Source organism: Penicillium expansum, assembly GCF_000769745.1.
Source record: "Penicillium expansum strain MD-8 chromosome Unknown contig377, whole genome shotgun sequence".
Classification (NCBI taxonomy): Eukaryota; Fungi; Ascomycota; class Eurotiomycetes; order Eurotiales; family Aspergillaceae; genus Penicillium; species Penicillium expansum.
Genome location: NW_015971421.1, coordinates 90,017 through 108,088, shown reverse-complemented (window position 1 = coordinate 108,088; position 18,072 = coordinate 90,017). Strand labels below are relative to the sequence as shown.

At 49.2% G+C, this 18,072-nt stretch overlaps 6 protein-coding genes across 6 annotated transcripts; 5 read left to right on the top strand and 1 right to left on the bottom strand.

Moving 5' to 3' along the window:
* Positions 1–2,921, top strand: mrd1 (RNA-binding ribosome biosynthesis protein MRD1; the record flags this gene model as incomplete). Its single annotated transcript, XM_016748244.1, has 4 exons — positions 1–228; positions 328–1,116; positions 1,380–1,652; positions 1,707–2,921. The coding sequence occupies 4 exons, from the start codon at positions 1–3 to the stop codon at positions 2,919–2,921; spliced, it is 2,505 nt and encodes an 834-aa protein (XP_016595086.1).
* A 1,055-nt stretch (positions 2,922–3,976) lies between these two features.
* abaA (transcription factor AbaA) lies at positions 3,977–6,399 on the top strand (the record flags this gene model as incomplete). Its single annotated transcript, XM_016748243.1, has 3 exons — positions 3,977–4,334; positions 4,390–4,566; positions 4,625–6,399. 3 exons carry the CDS (start codon positions 3,977–3,979, stop codon positions 6,397–6,399), a joined length of 2,310 nt encoding a protein of 769 aa, XP_016595085.1.
* A 573-nt stretch (positions 6,400–6,972) lies between these two features.
* Positions 6,973–8,048, top strand: PEX2_109760 (uncharacterized protein; the record flags this gene model as incomplete). The annotated part of the gene is made up of 3 exons (XM_016748242.1): positions 6,973–7,117; positions 7,175–7,962; positions 8,022–8,048. The coding sequence occupies 3 exons, from the start codon at positions 6,973–6,975 to the stop codon at positions 8,046–8,048; spliced, it is 960 nt and encodes a 319-aa protein (XP_016595084.1).
* A 301-nt stretch (positions 8,049–8,349) lies between these two features.
* Positions 8,350–9,157, top strand: PEX2_109750 (uncharacterized protein; the record flags this gene model as incomplete). Its single annotated transcript, XM_016748241.1, has 2 exons — positions 8,350–8,490; positions 8,549–9,157. 2 exons carry the CDS (start codon positions 8,350–8,352, stop codon positions 9,155–9,157), a joined length of 750 nt encoding a protein of 249 aa, XP_016595083.1.
* A 5,402-nt stretch (positions 9,158–14,559) lies between these two features.
* Positions 14,560–16,050, top strand: PEX2_109740 (glycoside hydrolase family 76 protein; the record flags this gene model as incomplete). Its single annotated transcript, XM_016748240.1, has 3 exons — positions 14,560–14,656; positions 14,722–15,302; positions 15,466–16,050. 3 exons carry the CDS (start codon positions 14,560–14,562, stop codon positions 16,048–16,050), a joined length of 1,263 nt encoding a protein of 420 aa, XP_016595082.1.
* A 599-nt stretch (positions 16,051–16,649) lies between these two features.
* PEX2_109730 (uncharacterized protein) lies at positions 16,650–17,044 on the bottom strand (the record flags this gene model as incomplete). The annotated part of the gene is made up of 2 exons (XM_016748239.1): positions 16,650–16,829; positions 16,889–17,044. The coding sequence occupies 2 exons, from the start codon at positions 17,042–17,044 to the stop codon at positions 16,650–16,652; spliced, it is 336 nt and encodes a 111-aa protein (XP_016595081.1).
* Positions 17,045–18,072: the final 1,028 nt, after the last annotated feature.

The following is an 18,072-nucleotide window of genomic DNA, read 5'->3' as shown; positions in this document are numbered from 1 at the left end:
ATGGAGAGCACAAGAGTGTTCGTGGGTGGTCTCCCACCAACATGCTCCAATGATCAGCTTAAGAAACATTTTGCAACTCGCTTCCAAGTCACCGATGCTCATGTCCTACCTAAACGTAGGATGGGGTTCGTTGGCTTTAAGAGCCATGAAGCAGCCCAGCAAGCTGTGAAGCACTTCAACAAGACATACATGAAGATGTCAAAGATCGCTGTAGACATCGCTCGTCCGGTATGTCAATTCTCAGCTTTTTTTGCTTCAGCCACCATCCTTTCGCCTGTGCACGCTGACCAATTAAGGTGGTCTTGAGACTGACCCGTATTATTGCAGATTGATTCAAATGACGCTGAAGATGCTCACCCCACACGAAGACGTGATACCACGAATGATAATGATGCATCGTTGGATAACAATCTCAAACGCAAGAGGGATGGCGAGAACAAATCACAAGACCCTAAGCTACAAGAGTACCTTTCGCTTATGGGATCGTCAGCAAAAACTCGGACATGGGCCAATGATGATGAAATGATCAAGCCGTCTGTGGACACTGTTCCCGTTATTAACCAGCCCGCACAGGAAGAAGAAATTCAGGAGTTGCCTTCACACCGGAAAAAGGCGAAGACAGAAAACCCCCCCATGGTGCCAGAGGCTGAGCAGCCTGAGCCTATGGCTATTGACAATAATGAGGAAGAGGAGGCTCAAGAAGCACCAGAACAGGACAACTCTGCGGAGCCTGAAGTGGAGGCTGCACCTTTGTCTGATGCAGATTGGCTCCGGTCGAAGACAAGTCGTCTGTTGGGCCTTCTCGATGAGGAAGAGCAAGATGAGTTTGATCAACACAAGGCTACCGCGCAGACTACTGCGCCGACCAAAGCTGCCTCACCACCTGCCTTGACTCGTGATGAGTCGCCGCAGCGTGACGAGGAATCGCGCACTGCGGCCATTGAGAAAATTGCGCCCAACACGACTGACGTTGACAGCATCACCGAGGCAACACCGGAAGATCCGAATATTGATCTTATTCGGAACTCCGCCCGTTTGTTCCTCAGAAATCTTGCATACGACACAACGGAATCGGATCTCCAACCGATTTTTGAACGCTTCGGAAAAATTGAAGAGGTTAGTAATTTTTTTTTTGCTTGTCAACATTGCCCCACATTTCCCAACCACCGGCTAGCTGGCTTTCCGCCTGCTAGCTACGAGTGCTCGTATGATGACTTTCCCGATAGGGACATCTGATGCAAATTGCATATGATGTTACCAGGACAAGATATTTTAGTAGATGCTTCTTGACTATCTGAAAGAGCCAACTCAACCCCTTTTTTGCACATTCACACATTCGCACATTATATTCAATGACATTGAGTACTAATTGGATATAGATTCATATTGCCTTTGACACCCGCTCCACAACAAGCAAGGGCTTTGCTTATGTGCAATACTCCCATGCTGATGCGGCCATTGATGCTTACCAGACCCTTGATGGAAAGCATTTCCAGGGTCGTTTGCTCCATATCTTGCCTGCTTCTGCGAAGAAGACATACAAGATTGACGAGTACGAATTGTCAAAACTTCCTCTCAAAAAGCAAAGGGAGATCAAGCGGAAACAAAACGCCGCTGGGTCTTCATTTAGCTGGAACTCCCTGTACATGAACGTGAGTTTTCTTTTTTTATCATGAATCAAAACATTGAGACTAATTTCCATATAGGCCGATGCTGTGATGTCATCAGTGGCTGGAAGGCTTGGAGTCTCAAAATCCGAATTACTTGATCCTACGTCTTCAGAAGCCGCCGTTAAGCAAGCACATGCTGAAACGCATGTGATTCAAGAAACGAAAGCATACTTTGCCTCGAATGGGGTAAACATTGATGCTTTCAAGCAGCGAGAACGTGGGAATACGGCTATTTTGGTCAAGAACTTCTCATATGGTGTCACGTCGGCGGAACTCAGGGGTCTGTTCGACCCGTATGGCAAGATCATCCGACTCTTGATGCCACCGAGTGGCACCATTGCTATCGTGGAGTTTGCGCAACCCGATGAGGCCCAAAAGGCTTTCAAGGGCATGGCGTACCGCAAGATGGGTGATTCCATCTTGTTCCTGGAGAAGGCGCCGAAGAATTTGTTCGATGGTTCAGCAGTTCCACGCGCACTTGCTCCAGAGACCCGGGGCAAGGATCAAGGATTCTCAACTGCAGACACATTTGCCGCAGACGAGCCTGATGACAGCGTAGCAACCACAACACTCTTCGTAAAGAACCTCAACTTCTCAACCACCAACGAGAAGTTCTTGGAAGTGTTCCGATCTCTGGATGGCTTTATCACCGGTCGCATCAAGACCAAACCCGATCCCAAGCGACCAGGGCAGACTCTCAGCATGGGATTCGCGTTTGCGGATTTCAAAACCAAGGCTCAAGCCCAGGCTGCTCTTTCAGCTATGAACGGTTACAAGTTGGATCAGCACGAACTTCTCATTCGCGCATCCCACAAGGGCAAGGACGCCGCCGAGGAGCGGAGACGCGAAGATACCGCGAAGAAGGTTGCAGCGCGCAGAACCAAAATCATTATCAAGAACTTGCCTTTCCAGGCCACAAAGAAGGACATCAGATCCCTATTCGGAGCTTACGGACAACTTCGGTCTGTGCGTGTTCCTCAGAAGTTCGATCACACTGCTCGTGGTTTCGGTTTTGCAGACTTTGTAAGCGCTCGCGAAGCGGAAAATGCCATGGACGCGTTGAAAAACACGCATCTCCTGGGGAGACGATTGGTTTTGGAGTTCGTGAACGAGGAGGCCGTCGATCCCGAGGAGGAGCTCGCGCGCCTAGAGAAGAAGGTAGGAGAGCAGTTGGACAGGGTCAAACTTCAACAGCTTACTTCTGGCGCCGGGCGCAAGAAATTCACTGTAGGAGGGCAGGAGGAAGAGTGAAGCCCTCGTCCCTTCTCCCTGTGACAAGGACACGGCCATGGATTGGCTTGTTAACACCCCTTGCAGGGAAAAGGTGGATTAATGTACCATGTACGATTACTTGCATACTACCATAGATACAATATGGCAATTAAAAGATACCCCGAATACTTTTGAACACGTTCTTTGCGGCTGTCAATTAGCCTGCAGTAGATCCGTCCCTCGTGCGTCTCGTGCCCTCTTGATCCAGGCGTAACTGTAACCCTACTTTACCTTACAGTGCATACTACACCTTTTTTTCCTTCCCCACAACTTCAGTTAAACTGCCTTGGATTGCAGGGTCATTTTACCTAATGTAGCTTACTCTTTTGATGGTACGCAGGACTATCATCAACAGAGATCAGCCAAGCCTGCATTCCGGTGGTGATCTCTGTTGATGGTCGAGCATTCCACGTCCCGTGCGAGAAGACGATGCCGTTGGACCACCAACATTCCTGCGACGCGATGATTGCCACTGATTATTGTGGCTTTTTGTTGATGCTGGTCCGAGCGATGGATTTTGAAGGTCACTTCGTGGTGTACAAAATCTCCGACCCACTGATCACTGGTTCGTGCTGCTGAGCATCCCTTGCATCCAGGACAACTTCCTTCATATCGAGCCCTGTCTTGACTCCTGATTTGCTGCGGCAAGGTCGGCTTACCGTCGTCCTTTGGTCCTCTGCTCCCCACACGGCCTGGATGTACGCAGGCCAGGACCGGGACCTGCCCAGGAGTATGGACAAGGCGTTCGAGGGACGTCGGCCAGGCAAAGCAGACCTGGCGGAACAATGTTGCTACTGGGGCTACAGAACCCCTCCAAAGGGGAGTTATGGTTTCCTATAAACTCCATCTTGCTCGCTCTCACATTCTCTTTCCCAGGTTCTTACATTCTCTTGACATCTTGCGTTCTTTGGGTCGTTGTTTGTGACTGAGCTGCGTTCTTTGCCTGGCAGTAAGCATTCGACGGTGCCTCTCAGTCCCCCTCCTCATCGGAATCTGTCATTCTTTTTGAGAAGCCCGTCCTTTGTTCCTTCCCCATGGCTCTTCAAAATACCACTGGGAATGTCCAGTCTTATTCAGACCAGTTGGCCCATGCCGATATCGCTGCTCGTGAGGATCAGCTCCATCAACTTGGCTTCAAGTATCCTCATGCCCCTCATCCTGCCCAACCCTTGTCGGCGTCCGGCTTGCATCAGCAGCATGTAGCGGCTCGACTTCATCAACGGAAGCTTCGCAGGCTGCACTCGGTTGGGCCCAACTCTCAATCTCGCCGGGCACGCAGCAGCTACCTCAAGTCCCAGAAGTACTTGGAATACCGTGCTCGCCCTCGCCGTGATACTGGGAAAGATGGGGAGCCGGTGTGGTCTGATGAGCTGGAGGACGCTTTCCAGCAGGGTAGGTTTATACCACCATAGTGATGTATTGACCAGAAGCTAACACCCGATTCCAGCCCTTGAAGCAAACCCTCCCATGGGTCGGAGAAAGTGGTCTGAACGGGGCAAGTCGTATGGTCGCAACGAGCTGATTGCCGAATACATCTTCAAATTGACCGGCAAGCGGAGGACTCGCAAGCAGGTCTCGAGCCATCTGCAGGTCCTTGACTCTTTCCTTAAGGGCGATCCCGATTGTGAGTTGTCAAATATGAAGGATGACTACATCTTCCTTTTACTAATGCGGTATGTCAGGGGAGCGACTTGTCCGTGAACCATCACCAGAGCGATCATCGAGTGTGCATGGCTCAGCACCCGCTCCCAAATGGAGAACAGCAGTGGAGCATCCTTCGTCTAGCCACTACGGTAGCCAAACGCACCCCTCATACCATGACCACATGAGGTCTATGCAACCATACGCTGGAGACCTCCCGCCACCACACTATACCCTTGGCTCCAACAATATGCAGGAGGCCACTGCTAGCACCATTCATGGCTTTAGCTTTGATATGTGGGTCAGCGCTCCTCACCAGGCTAACCGCATCGACAAGGCATTGCATGCGTACACTCGTCTACAGGGTGATTTGCACCACCCCGGTGCACCTCCCATGCCCCTTGAGCATTTGAACGGGTGGAGGTCCTCTTTCCCTCAACTGGCTTCCATGGTAGATGACATCAACAATCCCCTGGACTGTGATATCATCTTGTTAGAAGTCAACCTTGAGCTCATGACTGACTTCCCTCCTACTGGATCACGGCTGGGAATCCAGCTCGACCTTGACTACGGCCACCCAAGTGCTGGTGATGTGCTGGGGGTCAGCCAAATGGACAACTGGACTTGCAGCACACATATCTACGAAGATAGCCAGAAGATCGTGGAGAGTTACCACGACCTGCAAAAACCCCAGTCGACCAAGGTCAAGCCTCTCTTCGAATCATCTTGGTGGGCGAATACCTTCACACAGTTGACCCAAGAAAAGCGTATAGCTGAGGACTCGGGGAACCCCCAGGCTGCTCGCGACGCTGACGACCACACCCGTCACTTCTTCCACTCATTGTCTGCAGTACAAGAGCTCCGTGCCACATCGCCTAGCTCTCACCGGCTGTCGAACCAATACCAAGGTCACAGCGGTGATGAGAGCAAGCGCATGGCCGTCCTGGCCTGGAAGTTCCGACAAACCCGGCCCGGCGAAGTTGGCACCACTACTTGGCGACGACTGATTCCGGCGCCGGACCGGACTACAACCAACAGCCCCCGCCCAGTCTCCGGGGTTGATCTTCCTCCCCTCTCCCTGGATTCAATCCTTCTCAGTAAACCATCCCACCAGGGTGTCTACCAAGCCCCTCAGCCCCATGACCTCATCCACCACCCGAGCCAATCCCACTCGCAATGGCCTATGTACCAATCACCCCACGACAACGTGGCTAATCTATTTAATTCCTCCGGTCACCTCGACTTCATGACATCCATCAGCAAAGCTGAAGACGGACTCAACGACAGAATCGCTGTCACCTCCGTGCTGGACTCGTTCTCCACCAGCCTCGCACCCGAGAGCATCACATCCACAAGCCTGCACGGATCCAGCGGAGCACCAGTCATGCTCAACGTGCACGACCTACCGCTCTCCCACCAAGGCATGGGCTACACAATGGGCCACGAAGCATCCCACTACGTGCCATCTCAACAGCACAGCGTGAACATGCACGACAGCAACAGCGTGTCACACGGCTTCTTTGGCTCTAATACACAGCTGCTTGATGATCTCAGTCACGGCCAGGCCTCCTGGGGTGCGCACTCCACTTCCATCCCCGGAGACGTCGGCGCTGGCAGCTACCACCTTCCTTACCAGCCGGAGCACCATGGACACGGACCCGTGTCGCGTGAGTCGCAGCAACCACATCATTTCGACGGCCTCTTGCCGTCGGAGGACCTAATGGACAAGATCGTCGGGCGTATGTCCAATGGTCCCAGCATGCATGGGGCGGGCCCCGATGCGGGCTACGATCACGCCACAGGGGATGCGGTATAACGACATATTTTACAAAAAACTAAAAACTAAAGTAATGATAATCATTCTGGGAGTGGTCTTTTGTATTTTTCTGTGATTTTCTTATTTTCTCTTTATCTCTTTTCATTTTCAATTTTTTTTTTTCATTCATTTTTTGTCTTTCTTTTTGTGATACAATTGGGATGGGATATCAGGGAATGTCTTAGGTGGCGTTGAGAAAAAAATACTTTGGAATACTCTTTGGAATACACTTACACTTGGAATAATGGGAATATCATACCAATCACCAATCACTCTCTTCTATTTGGCTATTATAATCTCCGAATATTAATGATATTTCCCTCTGTCGGCTAAACTGTCCCAATCGAGTAGAATCAACCACTTTAGCCGCAAAACAGTGGGGCCATTCTGGGGATTCACCAGCAACCGCAGCCAAAGGGAGACCAATTGAGCTATATTCGGTTGATTTAGCCTGGACCTTAGCATTTTGTCCCTGGATCTTTTAAATGATACTAGGCGGGGTCATTTATATACCCCTCCTTGCCCCGATTTCTTGTCTATTTCCTCGTTAGATTTCTCTAAACTACATTCACAATGGTTGCCCCTACTGTCAAGCTTAGCAACGGCTATGAGATGCCCATTGTGGGCTTCGGCCTCTGGAAGGTGAACAACGACACTTGTGCCGACCAGATCTACAATGCTATTAAGGCTGGCTACCGTCTCTTCGATGGTGCCTGCGGTACATTCTCTCTTCCCCAAATCATGCCCTAATTGACACTAACACCATTAATCCCAGACTACGGAAACGAAGTCGAAGCCGGCCAGGGTGTAGCCCGCGCCATTAAGGACGGACTCGTCAAGCGCGAGGATCTCTTCATCGTCTCCAAGCTCTGGAACAGCTTCCACGAAGCCGATAAGGTCGAGCCCATCGCCCGCAAGCAGCTCGCTGACTGGGGCGTCGATTACTTCGATCTGTACATCGTGCACTTCCCCATTGCCCTGAAGTACCTCGACCCCTCCGTACGCTACCCTCCTAGCTGGACCACCGCCGAGGGCAAGATCGAGTTCGCCAACGCACCCATCCACGAGACCTGGGGCGCAATGGAGAGCCTCGTTGACAAGAAGCTGGCTCGCAGCATCGGTGTCAGCAACTTCAGCGCCCAGCTGCTGATGGATCTGCTCCGCTACGCCCGCGTCCGCCCCGCCACCCTCCAGATCGAGCACCACCCCTACCTCACCCAGACCCGTCTTGTCGACTACGCCCAGAAGGAGGGCATCGCTGTTACTGCTTACTCTTCTTTCGGTCCCCTGAGCTTCATCGAGCTTGACCTTAAGCACGCTAAGGATACTCCCTTGCTCTTCGAGCATGCTACTATTACCGCCATTGCTGAGAAGCACGGCCGTACCCCTGCCCAGGTCCTGCTGCGCTGGTCTACTCAGCGCAACATCGCTGTTATTCCTAAGAGCAATGACCCTACTCGTCTCGCTCAGAACTTGACCGTCACTGATTTCGACCTCGAGACCAGTGAGCTTGAGGCTATCAGTGCTCTGGACAAGGGACTTCGTTTCAACGACCCCGTTGCTGTAAGTTTGGTTTCTGCGGAGTATTGACTATTAATACTGACTATTTTTTTTTTCTTTAGTACGGCCTTGGAATCCCCATTTTCTAAGCGTGTCCAGACTCAAAAGCCCGGGAGACGGAAGAAATTCCGTGTCCGCCGTGTCCGGAGAGGCAAATCCTCCGCGATATTATGACGATTTTTATGCCTTGGATAAATTAAATAAAACTATCAATTCAATTTTTTTTAAAAACTTCAGGTCTCCCATACTAGTTAGAGTGGCAGCATCCAAGTACTAGAACGTGTGTTAATAGCCAATTCCGCCAAGAAGTGCCGATCTCGACGATCCGCGATTTTTCTCCAACTCCGATGTCTCCGTCAACTTCAACTTCCCAGCAACACAAATCTCATAATGGTGTCCCCTAGTCTAGCGCGCATGACCGGGCAGGTTCACATAACCGGATATCCCATGCCAAAGAATCTATCCGAAAGCAAGCTCCTACTGGCCGCGCTCCAGAAATTCGGAGAAGTATTAACATACCGCAACCTCAAGGTACAGCGCCCTCTCCTAATTCCCATTTGGACAAGCCCTGATCTAACAATACTCTTAGTATGACACAACAAACACCTCACTAAACCCCAACCGCCCCATCGTCGCGATCTTCGAGACAGCCGACGCAGCAGACCGCGCGATAGCAGCTTCGCCCATAACCATTCCCCTACCGACATCCCCCTCCACCTCCACCTCGACCTCTAAATCTCGCCCTTCAATCTCTACTCCCTTCACATCAGTCAATTCACCCTCAAATACCCCGCGCTCACTGACCCTCGAAATCCAACACTCGCGCCATAACCACGCCTCCGCTCTCAAGCGCAGCCCCTTCTACTCCACCTACAACCTCTTCAAGAACAACCCCATCTACGAAGACCTGATCAGCGACGAGACTGGTATCCCGCTCAAAGAACTGGCGGATACACTTTCGAGCAAGAAGTATCCTATCGGCGCTGGCGTCAAGCTTAATATTCAGGAGGAGAATCGGCGCATGGGCGCGACGAGTTTGGTGAACATGTGGAAGGAGGGGATGGGGATGGAGATTGAGGGCGAGAATGAGGGGCAGGATTCTGGTGAGAATCCATTTGGGATTGAACCTGTCGGTGCTGGTATTAGGGAGCCTGGGGAGGGATTGGAGGATGAGAAAAAGCAGAATACGGTGATCTGAGTTGGAGACTGGGTTTGGCCTTTTCTTGTTGTCTACATGGTGACTAGAGAGGGAAGAACCTTTTTTTTAATTCTGGACTGCAGCGGCTGAAGCCGGATCAGCAGATCCAGTCGAGGACGTGCTCCCTTTTGAGGACAGCTACATTGGCTGTGGGCTGAAGGCGCAGATCGAATTCCCCTCTTGGAATCAACCTCCACAGCCGCGGGTTACTTTGAACGACTTGCAGGCAGAACCGGTCTTCTTGGGGAAAATCGTTCCCCGATCTGGTTTGTTGGCCATGACCATCCCAAGCTTCCTCGGTTCACGGCGTCTACATGGCCAACATGGATCATCTGCTGGGTAGACTATATCACCAAAATGTCCCTAGTGAGTGACTCAATTGGCCTGCCAGATCACCAGGCCGGTCCCGGTGACCGCGAAAGGCATCGAACGTCTACGAATGGGAGGACCATGCGATCGTGACAGCCAACTACATGTATACACAGTTCGGTTCTGTACAAAATGAGAATGACACTTCTCATCTCTCCTAGGTCTATCCTTCGCCTTTCACCAGGTCTTTTAGTGGCAGGTAGTTTCTTACTTTCTAGAATGTCATTTAGATACTTGCTACATAGAGTTGAAATTGTCTAATGAGAACGTTGGAAATTGATCAAGCTACCTAGGTAGAAACTCGGGTCGATCCCGTCAACATTGGTTTCCTCCTCCTTCATTCGTTCTTCAATATTCCGTGATCCTTGTTCCCGCTCATTTCGCACTGCATTGACGCCTTCACCTGCAATATCACCTTCACAAGTTCACAATTGCGTCAGTCTTTGGGTTCCCAAGCAAGCTCATATCCCGCATTTGGTACCAATTTCCGCAGACAATGCTATCCCTTGTGAGACTGCTATCCCGGGCGCAAGCGTTCGGTTTTGTTGCCCAGTCTTCATCCTTTTCGCAACCTTGCGGTGTCGAAACCGCCTCATCAGGAAGCAGATCAACTGGCTAGAGAGACTGATTTGACAGGATCCCCTAGACCCGGGCATACATCACGGGCGACGGCGACGTAATAGAGTGGGATCGTCGTACGTCACCCGCAGTAAATGATATAGGTAGATTTCGTCGACACTGAAATGAATCGATCGTGTTTTGAACTCGTGCGTCACAATTGTGATTCTGTGGGTAAACGCCCGTGTATGCTCGGAACCGTGCCGCAGCCGATATATGGAAACAGCTTGAAAATCCAATGGAGCATTTGCTGTTGTTGAAAACTGTGTTGAACATGTATCTCCCATTGCAGGGTGCGCATCGGGATTTGAGCCTAATGTGGTCTCTCAAACGACTTTTGCAGAAAGCCCCTGTCTCGAACGAGATTACTGCCTGCCTTATGTGGGCACATCTGAGAGCGTTTAGGAGCGCTGAATGAACAGGATACGGAGACATTCAAGCAGCGACAGGTCATCTCCATCGCCCGCAGCAGATCACGTCACCAACAGCTGTGCGGCTTGACAGCACAATCTCAAGATCAGACGCGTCTGGTGCATTGCTGACCACAGAGGCAATACTACCAATGTCCCTATGCCGCAGACTAGACATCTTCCTCGCTCATCTCGCTCGGTACTTGTGCTTTGCGGAGACATGCTTCAAGTACATGATGATATCTTGGGCATCGATGGAGGGGAACTTGAATTGGCACAAGTATGGAGTTGCAGGACTTTCAGGATCCCTTCACGACGGAGGGATCTTGAACTGGCACGTATTCATGCAAGCTATGTGGAGTCGAAGTACTCCACAGGGGCTCTATACATACGGCTTCAGGGACGACAGAGGGTAACTAATGATCGGCGCTTGCCTTAAGCTTCTGGCGGAAAAGGTCTCCCAGATCTCAAATAAGACATCCTTTCCGTCACTCAACATCGGGGAGTCAACCATCACTTTTCAATGTCGGCCTTGTATCATATAAGCGGTGTTTCATGGTTGTTCACAAACCCCGTCCGCAGTCACAAGTTGAAATGCAACTCGCCTTTCCCACAGGCCTTAGATCTTGAACTGTTGTCGTTGATCAATCGTAGCGAAGTCGACACAGAATGTAAGTAGTCGTGTCGCTGATTGCTTATAACTGGCTCGCGATATCTCCGACGTGTAGATATGGTAGCGTCGCATTGATTCGCTTGAACGTCATATAAAATGTAAATACCCGGACTGGTACTTCCTTAGGCAAGTATGAGATACTATGCCACAGTGTTGGAGGCGCATCTCTGTTGCGAAGTGAGATGTCATATGTATAGGATTGGCCGGCGGCGGCGGTGGTGACCTATAATATGACAAACAGTATTAGTGCTGAACAGTGCCTGGCATGAGATAGCCAACTCACGATGAACCACGTTCTCTAGGGAGTTCTGAGGTTGGTTATTGCCTGTGTCCCTCGGTTTTCCTCTTCCATTTCCTTTGGCTTGTTCGTATCCTGATTTTTGTCCCCTGTCACCTAGCAATCCGCGGCTTGAATGACCTGGTCTTTGCAATGGAACCAAGTCTTTGATGCACGGAGATATCTACATGTCTATAAAAGACAAAGTAGGAAGGGGAAGCAAGATGGATGTAGATTATGAGTCTACCTTCCACTATGAAGCTTTATATATGCTCCATGATGACAAAGAGAGAGGTCTGTCATCTGTTTGTCATCTACAGGCCACCAAGCAAACAAAGCTTCATGGCCTTACTGCATGAATGCCTGAATGCATCAATCTTTGCTGCATTGACTAGAATGCCGTGGACCTTAGGGTGTTGATAGGCTTGATTTTATCAACTTGGATGGTGGCGCCCAAGGCTTATTGAATGCATGTGGTAGTGATTTCAGCATGCTCAAGGGTCTTGCTGCTAGGACAAGATGATATTAGATTATGCGACATGGAAGTTGACAATGGAACGTCTACCGTGACCACTGAGTGTAGATGTGAGACAACTTACCTACTGTAGTCTCAGCGATGGCTGACGGCCTGCATTTTTGGAAGGTGGCTTTGTATGCCTAACTACTTTCTTGTTATGGAATCTGGGCCTCTGCGATAGAGAAGTGATCGATGGTCTTTTCCAGGTGGAGGGATTCGTTGATTCAGAAGTCTGGACACCGTGAAGCCTCGAGACACCGGCGAATGTATACCAAAACTGGGACCATCATCGGCAAGCATAATCGAATTCTCTGGCCTCTCATAGTCTTTGTCCTCGAACTGTGTTGCTGAACCCCCAAATATAGGTGGAGTGGCTTCATATGGCTCGAAGAAAAACGTGTGTCGATTGGTGGTGGCATTGCCAAATTGCCTTTGGCAAATATAATCACTCCCCCTTGCTCCACAACGAGAACCAGCCCCGTCCCGACCGGAATGGGCGGTCCGTTTCCCTTCCCAAGAGTCTCCAGAGACAGATCTGAGTAGCACACCATCGCCAGCTCAATCACCAGGCTCGACGGTGCAGATTCTTGTTGATTAGTAGGGAATGTGATGTATTTGTGGAGCACAACGAGGGAGATGGATGAGGTGGCCGACTCGCAGATCGAAAGATATTCAGCAATTTGACGTTTGACTCTGGTTCTGCAGTTTGCACATCTTATCATACGGCACACATGTCCCTCTTCTCGTGAGCCATTCGGGTCACCACATTTATAATCGGCTGCTGGGTAACTGAGAAGGTATGAGCATCCTCGACTTTGACCTTGGCTTCTTAAAGGGAGACAATAAGGAGATAGCTGCCACGGACAGGGAAGGCACGGGGAAGGCACGCCTAATGAGCTTGCCTTGAAAGAGTTCCGACCGAATTGCGCCACAATATGCGGATTGTCCTGGATGTCTGAGTAATCTGACGTCGAACAATCGTACCCTGAAGTCACTCACCATAGTGCGGTAGGTGGCTTATTATATATTCCTAGTACAAGTATGCCGTGAATATCGTCCGAAATAGGTCTGATGAGCCAAGGTACTCCACGTAAGATTTGGGATCCTGAAGATGAGCCGCCTAGAATGGACAGGTGCTTGGAGAGTTTTCGACAAATGCGTTATCAAGCTGAGTAGACTCAAAACCGAGGGGCCCCGGCTCTCAAAGGCTGACTTGAGGTCGTCCGTGGATATGAGTTGGTATGGTTCTTCAAAGAAGGAAGGGAGATGGAGGAGAGGTAGGAAGACGAGGGAAACCTTGGGGAAGTTCTAACGTTGCCTATCAAGGTAGACAAACATGACGTTATGTTGAGACCGCATTTCTGTCTCAGATGGATAGGACCTTGTACCATACTTGTTTGATCTTCCTTCTTCTCTGTCTCTCTCTTAGGAGCTACCTCAATACAACTAATGGGTTTCTTTTCCTAACATAATCTTCCTCTCGTTTACACGGGAATTTGAATAAAAGAAAACAGGTTAAGAACTCTATCTACATAGATAGCTAAAGACTGTAATTTAGTAAATATAGAACAGCCGATGGAAATGGTTGACCGATATGTTAGAGATCAAAGAAAGGAAGAATTATATACAGCTGAATTCAAAGACTGGGGTTTTAGGCATGCGCCAAACAAAGAACGCCGCCCTATTTCAGGGTTTGTCTTCAAAATCCGAGTGCTGGGATACGGCGTTTCCCGGGTATTCGATAGCTACAGAGCACGTTGTACTGCTAACGGAAATAAACTACTTCGTATCCGTATAGGCTTTCGCGTTAACTTTGAAGCCTCGTCTAGGATCTGAAACTGTGGAGGGGATCATGAAAGCTTCATAGACTAGCCCAGAAGCAGATGATTTCCGCAAAAGGGGGGAGTGGCAGTGTCGTGTCTTGGGGGACCTCTTGGCGCACCTAAAAATATGGTAGCGCCAAGACCCAATTTGGCGCTCGTGACACTCCGCGCCAGCGGAAACCACTTGGCGTGTTACCCCTTACCTAGGAGAACTGGCATTCATAGTACTTCTTCAGCCTAAACATGTCGGCAATCTTTCATGTTTTCTGCGACTGTAAAGATTGTTTTAGAAGATGTACAAGTGCAGAACTTATGCCTCCTCTAGCCGCCTACCCCGGGTACACCGGGTAAGGGGGGTCTTGGCATTACCGCACTCTCATTTACCAAAGGAAAATTGAACGCCAAGCGCCTGAAAACTGGGCAGTGCTGAGAATAGCTGCACCCAGAACGAAGTCAGGCAGCAGGATTGGTTGTGCCAATGTCTTGGAATATCACTCTGTACATAATCCCGCCGATACGGCGCCTGTCTGCCAAGTGGCTGGTTTCATCGTGATGATTCGATATAACCTGACAGGTTCCATTGTTTCATTGCCCTTTTGTTCCAGGAGATGTACTCTTATATTCTCCTCCTAATCTCAATGCACTTAACTTCTGCTCTCCATCTCTCAGTCCCATGCATTTCTTCCGATGTCGGTCACCGCTCGGCTCGCGTCAAATGAGGCCTGTGATTATGTCTAGGTGGTTAACCACCTTTTTGGCCTGCCTTCTAATACAAAATGTCCTCGCAATTGAGGTAAATCCTGAGGATGAGAGTGGGTTTATATTCTGCGCTGGCCAAAAAGCACCTCAAATGACTGACATGTACCTCTCCCAATAGCCTCCCTCAAAAATGCCGCCAAGACCGTCGCCACCACCATGATGGATTTCTACAATGCCCGCGACTCGAAAGATATTCCGGGAAAGATGGACGATACCTGGTGGGAGGGTGGTTCGATGTTTATGACCCTCATCCAGTACTGGTATTTAACAGGCGACAGCCAGTTCAACGACGCCATCCAGGAAGGCATGTATTGGCAAAAGGGCAAGAACGACTTCTTCCCAAGCAACTACTCCCAATACCTGGGTAACGACGATCAAGTGTTCTGGGGGTTAGCGGCGATAACCGCCGGAGAACTGAACTTCCCAGAAAGAGATGGTGAAGCCTCATGGGTTTCTCTGGCCGAAGGTGTTTTCAATGGACAGGTTCCTCGCTGGGATATGAAAAATTGCGGTGGAGGGTTGCGATGGCAGATCTGGCCTTACCAGGATGGGTATAATTTGAAAAACGCCATCTCCAACGGCGGATTGTTCCAGTTGTCAGCGCGTCTGGCACTATACACTAAGAACGCGACCTATGCCGAATGGGCCGAGAAGATTTGGGACTGGAGTGCGACTACACCGCTGTTGAGGAAAAACTGGGTTATTGCCGATACCACTACTAACGCTGCGAGTTGTAAGGATCATGGTGATCATCAATGGACTTACAACTACGCTACGTATATCAACGGTGCAGGCTATATGCACAACTACGCACGTCTTTCCCTGTCTAATAACTTGACTATCTAAGCTAACTGATTTATAGACCAATGGCACCGAAAGCAAATGGGTCGAAGGTATAACAGGACTGCTCAAGACATCTAATCAGTTCTTCCCTGACTCTGGCGGGAACCAAATCATATCCGACATAACATGCGAGCCTATCAATAAGTGTGATCGCAACCAGAAAACCTTCAAAGCCTATTTTACCGGCTGGGTCGGTTTCATGTCTCTCATCGTACCGGCCAATGTCACAGCGGAGGTAATGGCGAAATTCAAGGTCTCCGCTGTCGCTGCTGGTCAGCAATGCTCCGGCGGAAGCGATGGGAATCATTGCGGAATCCGTTGGACGAAGAAGGCGGAATGGGATGGGACTATGGGCTTGGAGCAGCAGATGTCTGTCTTGGGTGTTCTTAATGCTGTCATGGTCCCATTCAAGGCAGATGGCCCTTACAATACTGATAATGGTGGCACATCCAAAAGTGACCCAGATGGGGACACCAGCAAGCAGGATAGCTTGGAGCCTGCACCTATCACTACAGGTGATAGGACTGGCGCGGGAATCTTGACTGCGATCTTCGTTATAGTCTGGGCCGGAGCTACATGTTGGATGCTTATTGGAGGCGAGTAGATACACTCAAATGTGAAGGCGTTAAATACATGTATATATTGGAATATTGATACCCTGAAAAATTCAGGCTTTTTTTGTAATATTTTGAGGCGCTAATAGCCTGTTCGCAATTATACCCTTATTGCTTTTTTCTTTCGGTGTCGTGTGCATGGAATAGGTGGGTAGAACACAACATACGAACTCACCATGTAGTAATAATCTACCCAGATGCAATGATTAAGAAGGAAATAAAAGTGCAGGTCTTGAGGACAAAGATAAATAGAAAATTAGTTGCTACATTCTCGGGGATAGTATTATCTAGAGTCGCGTTCGCAAAATTTAAGCGTTGAAGAAATCTTGAGATCTTGATGCCGACTTAATTTCTTCCCTACAATTCTGTGGGGGGCAAAGCCCGGAAAAGATGATAAATATCATGCATCAACAAACCATGGAAGGAGAAAAGGATCTATCTAGTGAGAAGAGATAGATATCCTGGACAAGCAGGAGGGCAGGTATGTCCCAGACAACCACACCTCCAACATCACGTTACGTCACGTCACGATAAAGGTATTTATTCCGTCATGCCCAGTGCAGATCCTCGCTTTTTTTTGTTTGTCCTTTCAGACCTCTTCATCCTCTGTGGTCCCAGAGTCGTTATCTCCCTTCTGGGCCTCATCAGCCTTCTGTGCTGCCTCTCTAACCCTAACAAGTTTAGAGACATGGTCCTTGCAACGTAGAAAACGCAGACACGCGGCGTTATTGGAGATACCATAGTGTCGACCGACAGCGACGTAGTCTATCTAGGATATGGTAGTGATATTAGTACTGAAAAGTAACTGATGAGGAAGAGATAAGTCACCTTGATTCCTGTCTCCTTGATACAGGTAAGTACGAACTCGAGTCTCTCTTCCAGTACCTCACGGCTCGTTTCCGGGGCGAGCTTGGAACTCTTGGTGACAGGCTTAGCAACAGCCTTCTTGGTAGCCTTAGACTTGGCAACTCGGCTGGGAGCCATGGTGAAGATGGATGGCTAGTTGCGGCTATGAGCTTTTGATGGGAATGTAAACGTGAAATTAAAGTACTCTCTAGAGATATTTTCTCAGATCAAGGCACTCGAGGAGGGGAGGAAGAAGGAAAATAAGGAGAGATCGAGAATTAAATTTATATCCTGATCTGATAGCAAACAATTTTGGCGTCTCCTTCCTCGTCTTGTCCACATTTCGGACAATACTTTGCGAGACACGACCTTAGAGCTCAACTTACAGAAATGACCACGGCAAAAGGTACTAAGTAGCCAAGACGAGATTCGGAATTTGGTGATTCATATGACAGAAAAATTCAAAATTCATGGACAATCACCTCAAGTTGGATTTCGGAGATGTGAGTAATATGAAGTACCTCTATTGCCCATAGATACTTCAACCGATTTTCTAACCTCGCTTGCGACATACTTAGCTGTTGGTACAAGAAGGGCGACTGACAACTATTTGCCGCAATTTTCACTTCACGAGAAGCTACCAAAAACGTCGAGTTGTCACAGAATCAAAGCTCGGGACATTAACAGGTGTCGGATTTGTTTGTTCAGCATACTAATCCAAGTGTCCAAAGTTTTCTTCTCTGGATAATCTCTCTTTTATTGAAGAAACAAATAGAAAGCAGCGATTCCCGCATACAATATAGAAGCCCCAGCAACAGGACTAAACAGAGGACTTATGACGCTGAACTTGCAGAACGATAAGCACAACTCGTAAGAGATGATATCCTCAAATTCTCATTGAATAGCTACCGCTAACGCGGTTAGGCCCTTATCTATTCCTAGTCGCGAACTCGGTAGATTGGGCTCTGTCAAGAACCGAAAGCCACACCTAACAAATCAATATTCAGACCCACGGCAAGTGTTTTATCCATAACCTTTTACATAAAACTACCCTAATGAGTCGCATAACCCGGTTGTGTAAGAATGACGTGAGTTTCATCCCCGGATTTGAATTTCACCCCCGGATTTCTCCTTGTTCCGGATTTGATACCCCAAACCCTAATTGC